Here is a 12,910-nt window from a genome sequence, read left to right on the forward strand (position 1 = left end):
GGGGATGGCATCTCTCTGACTGTACCCTTCCTTTATTGCTGCTCAGTGCATTGACTGACCTCAGAGGACAGTCAGGGGCTGTCATTCAGTCATCCTCCATTCACCATCCCCAGAGCACCCAGCCCTCACTGAGGATAAGGGATGTCACCCCTCAAGCAAGAGCCAGTGAGCAGACCTTGATCATTAGAAGAGCAGGAGGGTGACAAGGAAGGGAGAGACTCAGATAAAGGCGGGGACTTGGGTGGGGGCAGAAGGGAAGCGTTCATTACCACTCCCAGAAAACTCATTTAACCCAGCTGCTGTAGGCAGAGAACATTGTGCACCCAGCATGAAACTCCCCCCTTCCAGAGGGCCAGCCCGAGGAGTATACGGCACAGGCAGAGGGTAGCCACCAACTGCAGCCCAGAGCCCTACTCAAAGCGTCACAGTTGTCAATGGCAGGGGTGGGGGGAATTTTAGGCGAAGGACACCCAGGCAAACACTGGAATGAACTGGGGGCTTCCGTGTCTGCCCAGAGCCTCTGTGAAAGGCACATGCACGTAGCTAAACGGCGTGGAATTTAGTTCATTTACCTTGGTGGGCCGAAGGGCTGAGCTGATACTGCTTGGATTGGAACCCGTGGTTCTAGGCAGTCCAGGTATTAGGCACCTGAGGGTTGGACTACCAGGCTGTCCCCTATCCACTGAGGGCTGGGCTATTAGGTCATCGCCACCAGGCCATCCATGGAGGTTCAGACCGTTGTGGCTCCCAGACTTGATTGGTTCAGGTACCACCACCTTAAAAATGGTGTGAAGTGAATGCCTGGAACATCAAGTTTGCATCCCACAGTTTGGGAACTCCTGCTGAAGCCGTCCCTCCCACGTAGCCCTTCTAGCCTCTGAGCTGTAGACCATGAGGCCATCTCCACTGACCCAGTCCCTCTACCCCATGTTTAGGCTGCTAGCTCAATGTTTGGGGCTGCTTGTTTTCATTGTTCTCTTCCCACTCCTACGTGCCCGGCCAGCAGCCCACCAAAACGCTGCAATGGGAACAAAACCGCTATTAATAGATCTGCGTGCGGAAGCAAAGACATTTCCTGCTGTTCTGTGGAACTGGAGCCCCAAACCTTTTCTAGAAAGAGGCAGCTTCCTTCCTGACCAGAGGGCTGACATTCATTGTTTTGGCTGCTCTGAAGAAACGTGGAGAATTTCCATTCTTTAGAAATGCCCCCCACCCCATGATGAAGCATGGGACAGATCTTTCTCTTTCTAGTTTCATTGAGTTTGAATGCAAGGGAATATTTTCTCCAGGAATGCAATGCTTCTTTCCAGGGGTCTGGGACAGAGCACACACTGAGCTCGCCACCTGAGGTTATTTTCCCACCCCTTCCAGGATGAACGTTGTCTGGGTAATTTCCTTTGTGATCCCTGCTCATAATATTCCTTAGTGTAACGGTTGTAACCCATGCAGACGTAGTGTAGCTCTCTGTCTTCCCCTAGTGTCTGGACCACACAGAGCTTTGTGCCTGCTTCTTGCTAACAAAGGTGAATCTTTTAGCTCATTATCAGAGGCGCATGCTTGTAGAGACAGAAGTCTGCAGTCTGAACCCGGCCATTGACAACTGTGACACTTTGGGGCAGGGGTGGTCAACCTGAGCCTGAGAAGGAGCCAGAATTTACCAATGTACAGAGCCACGGTAATATGTCAGCAGCCTCCCATCCGTTTCCCCCCCCCCATCCCACCACTCCCAGAGCCTCCCATAAGGTGACCAGATAGCAAGTGTAAAAAATCGGGACACGGGGTGGGGGGTAATAGGAGCCTATATAAGAAAAAGCCCCCAAAATCAGGACTGTCCCTAATAAAATCGGGGCATCTGGTCACCCTAGCCTCCTACCCACTGGCAGCCCCGGCAATCAGCACCTCCCCCTCCCTCCCAGCGCCTCCCAATCAGCTGTTTCGTGGTGTGCAGGAGGCTCTGTGGGGGGGGAGGGAGAGAAGCGAGTGGAAAGGGGCGGAGTGGGGACAGGGCCTGCGGCAGAGCCAGGGGTTGAGCAGTGGGCGCCCCCCCCCCGGCACATTGGGAAGTTGGTGACTGCACAAGGAGCCGCATGTGTCTCTGGAGCCACACGTTAGCCACCCCTGCTTTGGGGTTTCCCCCAGATGGGGGGGGGGGGTTTCTGTCACCTCGGATGTGCTTAAGCCATGCTAAGATTAATAGCTGCTCTCTACTTATTTACGCGGCGCATGGCACTGACTGGAGATGGAAACCCAGCGGTTTCTCAGTCGCTGGCTGTGAATCTGTATCTAGCTTTAGGCTCCCTCTCTCTCCAAAGGGCAGCAACACGGTGCTCTGCGCAGTGTCCTGCTTGAGTTTTTCATAGAGATTTAGCTCAGAAGGGACCATTAGGATCTAGTCTGACCTCCTGCACAGCCAACAGGTCTCAAACGCAAGAGCTTCTGCTCACACTGTCCCTCCTCACTGGGCGGTCACCATGCACAACCGCCGTGTGCCCCGGGGGGTGGGGGGGGGGGGCAGGGCATCTTGCACGCTCCCTTTGCACCAGCACTTGTTTCCATCAGACATTTATGGTCTAATGAATCGCCCTTTTCCGGCTAAACTGCTTCTGCCATGGGACAATTCCTAACCAGCTCCCCCTTGGATCACCAGCAGGCTGCTCTCGCCCTTGCTCCTTCCCTTCCACCACGGGCTTTGCTACATGCAGGGGCTGGCTGGGGGCGAGGAACCACCCCGGGGGACGCCCTGAAGGCGCCCCCAGATCAGGGTGCATATTGGTTGGACAGGGCCATTGTCAAGGCTCCCCTTCCCTGCCCTCCAGCACGCAAGACGCCTCCACCCCTGTGGCGGGAGACGTCCTTCCCCCGGGGCTGGCCGGTGCCCCCCTCGGCAAGCAGCCGCGCACCGTGCGACTCCCTCCGCTCCAGCCCGGCCAGAGACCGCGGCCCCGCCCGGCAGCGGGAGCAGAGCCCCCCGCAGGCGCTGCTCTGCGCCGGCCGCTCTCAGCCGGGGCGGGCGCCCCAGGCCTGCAGTGCGCGCCGCCGGGCAGCAGGGGCCGCTGTTCGGCGCAGCCGGCTTGGCCCCCCCCCCCCCCGGGGAGCGCTGACCCGGGAAGGGAGCGCGCGCGGCGGCCGGGGGCCTGCGGCCCACGTGGGCGCGGGCGGCATGGCCGAGGCTCCGCAGAGCAGGATGCAGGAGGCCATCGACAGCATGGTGCAGGGGCTGGAGCGGGAGAACATCCGCAAGATGCAGGTAACGGGGAGGGGGTCCCCGCCGGCCCCTCCCGCAGGCCCCCTCTTCTGTGCTGCAGCCCCCCCCCATCTACTTGCTCCTCTCCCCCCCCCCCCAGCAGTACCCTGCTTTCTGACCCATTGCAATGCGGGCCCGGGCCCCCCTGGCCATGCGGGGAGCAAACCCGTGAGCCTAGCCCCCCTCCCGGCCCCCCCTCTTCTGTGCTGCCAGCCCCCCCATCTACCTGCTCCTCTCTCCCCCCCCCAGCAGTACCCTGCTTTCTGACCCATTGCAATGCGGGCCCGGGCCCCCCTGGCCATGCGGGGAGCAAACCCGTGAGCCTAGCCCCCTCCCCCCCCCATCTACCTGCTCCTCTCCCCCCACCCCACCCCCAGCAGTACCCTGCTTTCTGACCCATTGCAATGCGGGCCCGGGCCCCCCGGCCATGCGGGGAGCAAACCCGTGAGCCTAGCCCCCTCCCCCCCCTTCTGTGCTGCAGCCCCCCCCATCTACCTGCTCCTCTCCCCCCCCCCCCAGCAGTACCCTGCTTTCTGACCCATTGCAATGCGGGCCCGGGCCCCCCTGGCCATGCGGGGAGCAAACCCGTGAGCCTAGCCCCCCTCCCGGCCCCCCCTCTTCTGTGCTGCCAGCCCCCCCATCTACCTGCTCCTCTTCCCCCCCCCCCACAGCAGTACCCTGCTTTCTGACCCATTGCAGTGTGGGCCCGGGCCCCCCTGGCCATGCGGGGAGTGAACCCGTGAGCCTAGCCCCCTCCCCCCCCTTCTGTGCTGCAGCCCCCCCCATCTACCTGCTCCTCTTCCCCCCCCCAGCAGTACCCTGCTTTCTGACCCATTGCAATGCGGGCCCGGGCCCCCCTGGCCATGCGGGGAGCAAACCCGTGAGCCTAGCACCCTCCCCCTCCCCGCACCCCCTCTTCTGTGCTGCCAACCCCCCCACACCATCCACCTGCTCCTCTCCCCCCGCCCCAGCAGTACCCCATGAGCACCCTGCTTTCTGACCCATTGCAATGTGGGCCCGGGCCCCCCTGGCCATGCGGGGAGCAAACCCGTGAGCCTAGCACCCTCCCCCTCCCCGCACCCCCTCTTCTGTGCTGCCAGCTCCCCCCATCTACCTGCTCCTCTCCCCCCCACCCCCAGCAGTACCCTGCTTTCTGACCCATTGCAATGCGGGCCCGGGCTCCTCTGGCCATGCGGGGAGCAAACCTGTGAGCCTAGCCCACCCCCGCCCTTGTGGGTGTGTCTGTAGAGGGGCCCTGGACCCTTAGTGAAGGGGGGGAAGGGGTCAGTGAGCTCTGCCCCCATGCCTACTGGAGCGTGTGTGTGTGTGCAGGGATCTGGGCCCCTCTGTGCGCAGGGCTCTGGGCCCCGCACCGCGGTGGGGGTGGGTCAGGGCTACGCTCAAGGAGAGTTGGGGGGGGGGGGGGGGTCAAAGCCAGGCCGTTCTGCAAACCCCAGGTGGCTTTGGGAGGTCAGCACTCTCTGCACAGGGCCCCCCATTGAAAGGGACAGGTGTATTGCGGGGGGGTTCAGATGTGCGTTGCTACAGGCGACAGCTTTGGAAAAGCCAGCTTTCTTTCCCGCCCTGGGCAGGGTAACATGTTTCGGTGCAGCGCCGACTGCTGCGAGAACGACCTGGCCTCCATGCAGCAGGTGCACCACTGCATCGAGCGCTGCCATGCGCCCCTGGCCCGGGCCCAGGCAGTCGTCACCAAAGAGCTGGAGAGGTTCCAGGTGAGGAGAAAGCGACCGGTGGACCCCGGTGCGGGCGAGCCCTGGCGTTCCCGTAGGGAAATAGCATCGACGGCGGCGGTCTCTCGGGCCCCAGCTCCCCACGGAATCTGATCCCGGCTTAGTCTCAAGCCGGGCGCAGAGGTTTGCCGTGGATGCACCCGGGTGTGGGGCGAGCCAGTGCTGGGCCAAACCCCGTTGCAAAAGTAACCCGGACAAAAGGGGATGTACCCAAGCAGGGAGTTGGTAACGTGAACAGGGCATCTCATTTTGGAGAAGAGACGACTTTGAGGGAGGGGGGTATCGGATACTCAGGGTTCTGCTCTGTGTTAAATCCAGGCTCACTGTGTAACACAAGGCTTGATTGCCGCCCCCCCCCCCCCTTACCAATGTATCTGAGAGCCTCGCAGTCTTGTTCACACGGTCTGTAATTACCTTCACAACACCCGGGGAGGTAGGGCAGTGCTGTTCTCAGTTCACAGAGTCGGTATTGTTCGCCCAACATCACACAGGACGGCTGTGGCCAAGCAGGGACTTAAACTCAGGTCTCCCAAGTTTTAACCCCGGGACCGTCCTTTCTCTCTTTGTCACACACTGAATTTGACTCCGTCCTGCTTCAGAAGGATGGCATTTGGGGGTCACAGAACAATGTGATCTTCAAGGGCCTCTCTCCTGAGAACCTTAATAGGGGTCCCAGCTGTGTTGCAGCTTTTATTATGCAGGGGAGATGCCTCCTAGGATCTGGGCTGAGACCCCCCAAGCAGCCATTGCATCATCTCTAAGATGCTGCTGACCTGAGCTTGGTTAATACTGATGACCTAGAGGTGAAATGCCCTGTGTCAAATACACATCATTCAGTCCTTGGTCTCAGTGTAAACTGCTGGCCATGTGGAACAGAGTAATTAACCACTGGAACAACTTACCAAGAGTTAGAATCATAGAAGATCAGGGTTGGAAGGGACCTCAGGAGGTCATCTAGTCCAACCCCCTGCTCAAAGCAGGACCGATCCCCAACTAAATCATCCCAGCCAAGGCTTTGTCAAGCCTGACCTTAAAAACTTCTAAGGAAGGAGATTCCACCACCTCCCTAGGTAACGCATTCCAGTTCTGATGGATCACTGGCAATTTTAAACCGAGATTGGTTGTTTTGCAGAAAGCTCTGCTCTAGGAATTATTTTGGGAAGTTCTCTGGCCTGTATTGTATAGGATGTCAGACTAGATGATCACAGTGGTCCCTTCTGGCCTTGGAACCAATGAGCTAGGCTGAGACACCCTGCCCGACTTATTGCATGTAGACCACCACATAGCAAAATGACTTTGGAGGTCTCGTTGCAAATGGTGGTAAACTTCGAGCCTGCAGCAAGCTTCGTTCTTCTTCCATCCATCCCCTCCATTACAAATAATTGTGTTCTGTGGCCAAAGGCATGATGGCCTGCCATCTAAGAAGTGGATAAGAGCTCGTTTGTCCAGCTACTACACCACCCAATGCATTTTGCTCGCAGCTGCGTGAACTCTAACTGTCCGGAATTCTCATTTGCAGGACCGTTTGGCTCGCTGCACGATGCACTGTAATGACAAAGCCAAAGATTCCCTGGATTCAGGGAGCAAGGAGCAGCAGGTGAAACAACAGCTGGAGAGCTGCGTGACGAAGTGCGTTGACGATCACGTGCATCTCATCCCCAGCATGACCAAGAAAATGAAGGAGACTTTGGCAGCCATTGCACAATAAAGCTGCGTCTGTTTGGGGAGAGAGAGGGAGAAGTGTAGTTCCTATTAAAAGAGAGACGTGTACACGGAGATTCGTGTTGGAAATTGAGGAATGAAAATGGATGATTAGGGTGATTTTTGTATTTTCCAAGTATTGCAGTTGTCCATTCGAGAGCTGGTTTGGTTTAAGGGCTTGGTGGTCTGGGGCTGATTTGAGGGATGTCACCAGTTGTGGAGAGGACAGACCCCAGTTCTCAAAGGGTTAATGGTCAGTGTATGTACACACCATGCTGATAATAGCAGTGTCCTCCACTGACCTTGACTTCCCTCTGAATTTAGGCCTGCTGGAAGGCACCAGTTTGACAGGCCCGGAGCCTGAGGGGCCTTTGTCCCTAAGACAGGGGTAACAGCAATGCAAGCTTCCCCAGTGCTGCCTAACCAATATTCCTCAATAGTGCCCTGCAGGAGTTAAGGGCTGGGTTCTCAGCAGATGTAAATCAGTGTAGCCCCATTAGTGACAGTGGAGCTTTGCCAGTGTAAACCCACTGAGGATCTGGCTCCAAAAGGCCAGTCTCTGTGTCCTTTTGATGGTGGTGATGTGATGGGCTAGGAGGATTTGAAGTGAAACTATCACTGGGTTGGGTTTGAACTGATGCCCTAGAGTTCAAAGGGCCAGTATTCCTGCCTCACTTGTTCTCCAGCCTGTTGTGATTACAAAAAAATGCTTTGGGGACAGGATTTTCTCCTCCTCAGCTGCTCTCACATCTGCAGAACTTACCGTCTAGCACTGACAGGTCCCTCTAGTGCAGATTTCTTTTGCCGTGGAAGAAACAATGCAAAGGGGAGTGTGTGCAATGTATTAGATAATAAGTCTGTTTCTCTTACAATGTTTCTTCCACCAGGAATCAGGGAGAACATTTTTGCATTGGTAGGTCAAGTCTCTGCAGTTAAAACATCTTCAGCCTCTACTGCCACTCACACTGGTATAAATCAGGAGTAATGCTACGGGAATAAATGGAGATATGCCTGTGTGTAAACCCAGCGTGACTGAGTGGAGAATCAGCCCCTTGTCTTTATCAGGCTACCAACCCTGCAGTGTCTAATTCTACTAAGAGAGCAAGGTCATGCAACCCAGTATGGGTTCTCTGGAGCAATGATTCACAAGAAGTAGCATGCTCTGTTGAAAAGGGATGGCCAATACCACTTAATGATCCACTCCTGATGGTTTTACACCAGTATGACTCTATTGGCTTTAGTGGAGTTACTCCTGATTTATAGCGGTGTAAGGAACAGCAGCGTTGGGCCTGAAGTCTGTCTTTAAGAGTTATACCAGGTACATTGTTCCATGCAGTGTGGCATAAATAACTGTCCTCACCTGAGCCTCTGCAAAACAACCACTGAAGGTTTTAATATTAAAATTAAAGATTTAAGGTTTAAGGGTTCTGTCCTCCTTTTTGACCTGATATTCCTAATTAAACACACAGAGAGTCTGTCTCTGTTCTCCCTCATCCTGGTATAAATCAGTTTTTCTGCTGAAGTATTGGATTTACAGCAGCGTAAATCAGTGCACAATCAGATTCTTCAGGATGTTGCAGTGCAGGCTTGAGGTGGATTTCACATCTTGTTCCTCCCTGGAGCAGCGGGGAGAGGGAGCAATGCAGAGGAGGTTGGCTTGAATGCTGGGGCAAGGCGTGACTCCGTGAGTCATGGAGCAGCATTACTGGCTGCCTCAGATGTGGAGCTACTCAGCTGCAGGAGGAGACAGTTCTGAATCTGTGGTCCTCAAGGTAAATGAGCACAATACAGAGAGATGATCACCGCCAAAATAAAAAGGGGAAACGACATCCGGTAAACAGCAGCACCACCTTGTCCTGTCCTTGTGGCTGGAGACACAGTAGCGAGTATCTTAGGATGGTTCTATTTATTGTGAGCTGAATGACCTGTTGCGTACCTTCTCAGGAACAGCTATAATGAACACAACCATTTTGTTCTGTCCTTTTAAAAACTGATTTATTTTCCGAACGTTTGATTCAAAAATAAATGTTAGATGACAACTTCCTCCGTATTTTTACTTACGACAAGGCTTGGCATGGCTCCGCTGCGAGAAGTGCTGGATTTTGACTGTACATAGAATCATAGAATATCAGGGTTGGAAGGGACCCCTGAAGGTCATCTAGTCCAACCCCCTGCTCGAAGCAGGACCAATTCCCAGTTAAATCATCCCAGCCAGGGCTTTGTCAAGCCTGACCTTAAAAACCTCTAAGGAAGGAGGTTCTACCACCTCCCTAGGTAACGCATTCCAGTGTTTCACCACCCTCTTAGTGAAAAAGTTTTTCCTAATATCCAATCTAAACCTCCCCCACTGCAACTTGAGACCATTACTCCTCCTTCTGTCATCTGCTACCATTGAGAACAGTCTAGAGCCATCCTCTTTGGAACCCCCTTTCAGGTAGTTGAAAGCAGCCATCAAATCCCCCCTCATTCTTCTCTTCTGCAGGCTAAACAATCCCAGTTCCCTCAGCCTCTCCTCATAAGTCATGTGTTCTAGACCCCTAATCATTTTTGTTGCCCTTCGCTGGACTCTCTCCAATTTATCCACATCCTTCTTGTAGTGTGGGGCCCAAAACTGGACACAGTACTCCAGATGAGGCCTCACCAATGTCGAATAGAGGGGAACGATCACGTCCCTCGATCTGCTCGCTATGCCCCTACTTATACATCCCAAAATGCCATTGGCCTTCTTGGCAACAAGGGCACACTGCTGACTCATATCCAGCTTCTCGTCCACTGTCACCCCTAGGTCCTTTTCCGCAGAACTGCTGCCTAGCCATTCGGTCCCTAGTCTATAGTGGTGCATTGGATTCTTCCGTCCTAAGTGCAGGACCCTGCACTTATCCTTATTGAACCTCATCAGATTTCTTTTGGCCCAATCCTCCAATTTGTCTAGGTCCCTCTGTATCCTATCCCTGCCCTCCAGCGTATCTACCACTCCTCCCAGTTTAGTATCATCCGCAAATTTGCTGAGAGTGCAATCCACACCATCCTCCAGATCATTTATGAAGATATTGATGTTCGAGCGCGTTTTCCTCTCTCCAGCGCTTCATTTTGTATCGTTGCTCGTGGGTTTCACGGCTAAGGTTGAAACCAGCTCTAGTTCCAACTCACGGCTTGGGAACCAGAGGGCAAGCTTATCAGTAATCCTGTTTCGCGCCTTCCGGGGGGCAAGGCACAATGGAGCTCCCTGGTGCTAGGGGCTTTGCCAGCAGAAAAGTGGGGAGCCCCTTCCCCAAAGAGCTCACGATCGAAATAGACAAGACAGGGGAAGGGGGATGGAACCTAGAGTCATGAAGGGGCTGGCAGCAAAGGTAGGGAAGGTTTCTCCTGCGTTGGAATTTCTGATTCACCACTTCCTTGAAAAGTGGTCCCCTGGAAATCAGAGCGGGACCCGAATTTGCATCTAAACGTTGTCCCTGGTGCTAATCTGCTGTAAGCGTCCCACTAAATGGGACGAGCAGGGTCGTATTGCCGCGGGGAGCCGCGCATCGATATTTTTGGCGCGTCAGTGTGCCCCGGCAAGCGCGCTGCGGGCGGCTCCGGGTGGGGAATTGGGCTTGTCATCCGCTCTCAGTGCCCGTTCTGCAACCATCTTGCTCCCGAGCTGCCGCTACGGAGATAGGGCCGCTCTTCTGAGGAATACGGGGGAAGTGAGTCGCGTGCCCTCCCCGTGGCGCTGCCGGGAGGAAGCGGCACGGCCCGCAATTGGCTGGCGGGTCAGTGAGGTCACCCGCAGGCGATACCGGCGATCACGCTGATTGGGTCAGTGATTTGAAGTCATACGCATGCGCTCCCGGCGTTACTGTTGATTGGCTGACAGCGGGCAAGCCCGCGGCCTCGGCGTAATCCCTGATTGGTCGCTGAGCCGCGGACGGGGTGACGCCAGCGCTGGAGCCGTGCGGAGGAGCGCCAGGCGGTTGTGGCGGGGCTGACTGAGGCGGCACCATGAGTAAAGCGCACCCGCCCGAGCTGAAGAAGTGAGTGCGGCCGGGGGGGGCGGCGGCGATCGCCCCGCGGGGGGAGGCGGGGGATGCGGAGCGAGCGGTGGGGGGGTAGCCCCTGGGCCAGAATTTCAGTAGGACCCACCTTTATGGCCTCCTGCCCCCTGTGTCCCGGCATGCACCGCGCTGCCCAGCGGGGCCTCTCTGCGCGGGGCGGGCGAGACCCCCCCTCTGGGGTAACTCCTCCCCCCGCCCCGCCCCCCCCCCCCGTGCTGGGCACGTGGTGCCACCTCGGGTAGGGCCCTGGGGCAGCCCCGCCCCATCCACCCTGGCAAGGGGCACGTGCGTAGGGACCCCCCCCCATTCTGGGTGACATCAGGCTGGGTGCCCCAGAGCAGAGCTTGACTCAAGTCTCTCTGCCCCCCCCGCCCCCCCCAATACACGCAGAGTTGCAGTGCGCTGTTGGCCCGTGGTCAGGCTGCCGGGCCGTGGTACCGTGCCCAGAGAGCCCCGCCCTGAGCCGGTCCATTGACCATGGCGTGACACTTGCGTGCACGCCAGCGGGATGCCCGGGAGCGGGCCGATGGGCCGCGCCGTTCATGTTCTGCGTTAATGCGTACCGTCTTTCTGCCCTGCTAACGTGCGGCTCTTCCCCCTTATGCCTTTCAGATTCATGGACAAGAAGCTGTCACGTGAGTTCTTTATGCGCCTAGATTTATTCTGAGCATCGCTGTCGTTTTAAAGTTCCCATGGTAGCAGGAAGAGAGCCTGAGATATAAGCCCTTGTATTAGAAGCCTAGTATGAGGCAGGACCTGCTCACAGAATCTGGCAAGAACAGGGATGATAGTGCAGAAATGCACATTCCTAAGAAGTGCTAGTCACTGTGTACTCACGCAAACATCCTTATATCAAGGATGGTACAAAAACAGTCCCCAAGGATAACAGGAACGCAGAAGAACAATCACCAGCACACTAAATGCCTAACCACTATGAAGCTCTAATGTAACTTTACTCCTGCATTTTGAGGGGTACTATGTGTGATATCAGCCTACAGTCTGCTAATATTGACCACCATCCAGACTTCCTCATTATTATACTGCATTTTTGTATATGAAGCCCGTGGAATAGGGAATACTAGTTCTAGTAAGCAATGGTCCATTCACATGCAGTATGCCTAGGTTTCAAACCGTCATAGCATTAAAAGATGGTTCTAAAACTCCCGTCTCAAAGGTAACACTTCCTAACCAAGAAAGCTAAATACTACAGCTGCGTGCCAGTAGTTTTTTTTTGTTTTTTGTTTTTTAAATTATTTGCCAAATATTTCTTCTAGTGAAGTTAAATGGTGGCCGACATGTCCAAGGGATATTGCGAGGGTTTGACCCCTTCATGAATCTAGTGATAGACGAGTGTGTGGAGATGGCACAAGGTGGACAACAGAACACTATAGGGATGGTGGTAAGTAGAGAATTTTCACCCCTATTGGATGGTATGGGTTGAAACATTTTTAGAGAGAGTGTGTGTGTGTGTGTGTGGGGGGGTGTTCCTTATTTCAGACTCTTTCCCCAGTCCCCACCTGTTGCCATAATTCCAGTATCTTGATGAGCACTATTTTCTAGCAAATGTGCCTGAACCAGGTGAATTCTAGGAAACTAGATAGTCCACACCATACTTGTCACTGAATAATCTCTGGGAGGTTTATGAGTCAAAGTTAATTGCTGTTCATCTTTCTAGAAGAGCTAATCTGGAGAAATATACATGCTGTAGACTACTTCCTAGCTGGGTTGTTTGCTAGCATTAAATACTTCTGATCTTTGTCCCATCTCTAGTTCTGCTAAACCACATTGGTTGCGAAAGAATTCTAATCTTTTTATATTCCTTATTTTTAGGTAATACGAGGAAACAGCATCATTATGTTAGAAGCCTTGGAACGAGTATAGATTAACCAGTGAACTCCTGCCTAGCGCTGTGATAAACCTCCCCTTAACTCCAGCTGTCTCGTTAACGAATGAGGAGTCTTCAGGAACTGTACATTCCTCATGTAAACTTATTTTTGTTAAATAAATTTTGTAATGGTTAACATAACTTGAGTAAATTAAATTAATGTAACTTCCTCTTAAAACTGGTGCCGATTGCCTGCTGAAGTATCTTGTGCATATTCCAGAAAGTCTTGGCTCTGGAGTGCACCAGAAGTAACTGAGAGACTTTAGTTCTGTGGTAGCACAATAGGTGAGCT

At 54.5% G+C, this 12,910-nt stretch overlaps 2 protein-coding genes across 2 annotated transcripts; both read left to right on the forward strand.

Moving 5' to 3' along the window:
• Nucleotides 1-3,094: 3,094 nt before the first annotated feature.
• FAM136A (family with sequence similarity 136 member A) lies at nucleotides 3,095-8,739 on the forward strand. The gene is made up of 3 exons (XM_077805869.1): nucleotides 3,095-3,247; nucleotides 4,837-4,977; nucleotides 6,515-8,739. Exons 1-3 carry the CDS (start codon nucleotides 3,161-3,163, stop codon nucleotides 6,701-6,703), a joined length of 417 nt encoding a protein of 138 aa, XP_077661995.1. The 5' UTR covers nucleotides 3,095-3,160; the 3' UTR covers nucleotides 6,704-8,739.
• Nucleotides 8,740-10,597: 1,858 nt separating this feature from the next.
• On the forward strand, nucleotides 10,598-12,759 carry SNRPG (small nuclear ribonucleoprotein polypeptide G). Its single transcript, XM_077805856.1, has 4 exons — nucleotides 10,598-10,712; nucleotides 11,346-11,368; nucleotides 12,008-12,132; nucleotides 12,564-12,759. Exons 1-4 carry the CDS (start codon nucleotides 10,681-10,683, stop codon nucleotides 12,612-12,614), a joined length of 231 nt encoding a protein of 76 aa, XP_077661982.1. The 5' UTR covers nucleotides 10,598-10,680; the 3' UTR covers nucleotides 12,615-12,759.
• Nucleotides 12,760-12,910: the final 151 nt, after the last annotated feature.

The sequence above is a fragment of the Eretmochelys imbricata genome, chromosome 26 (assembly GCF_965152235.1).
Source record: "Eretmochelys imbricata isolate rEreImb1 chromosome 26, rEreImb1.hap1, whole genome shotgun sequence".
In the NCBI taxonomy this organism is placed as follows: Eukaryota; Metazoa; Chordata; order Testudines; family Cheloniidae; genus Eretmochelys; species Eretmochelys imbricata.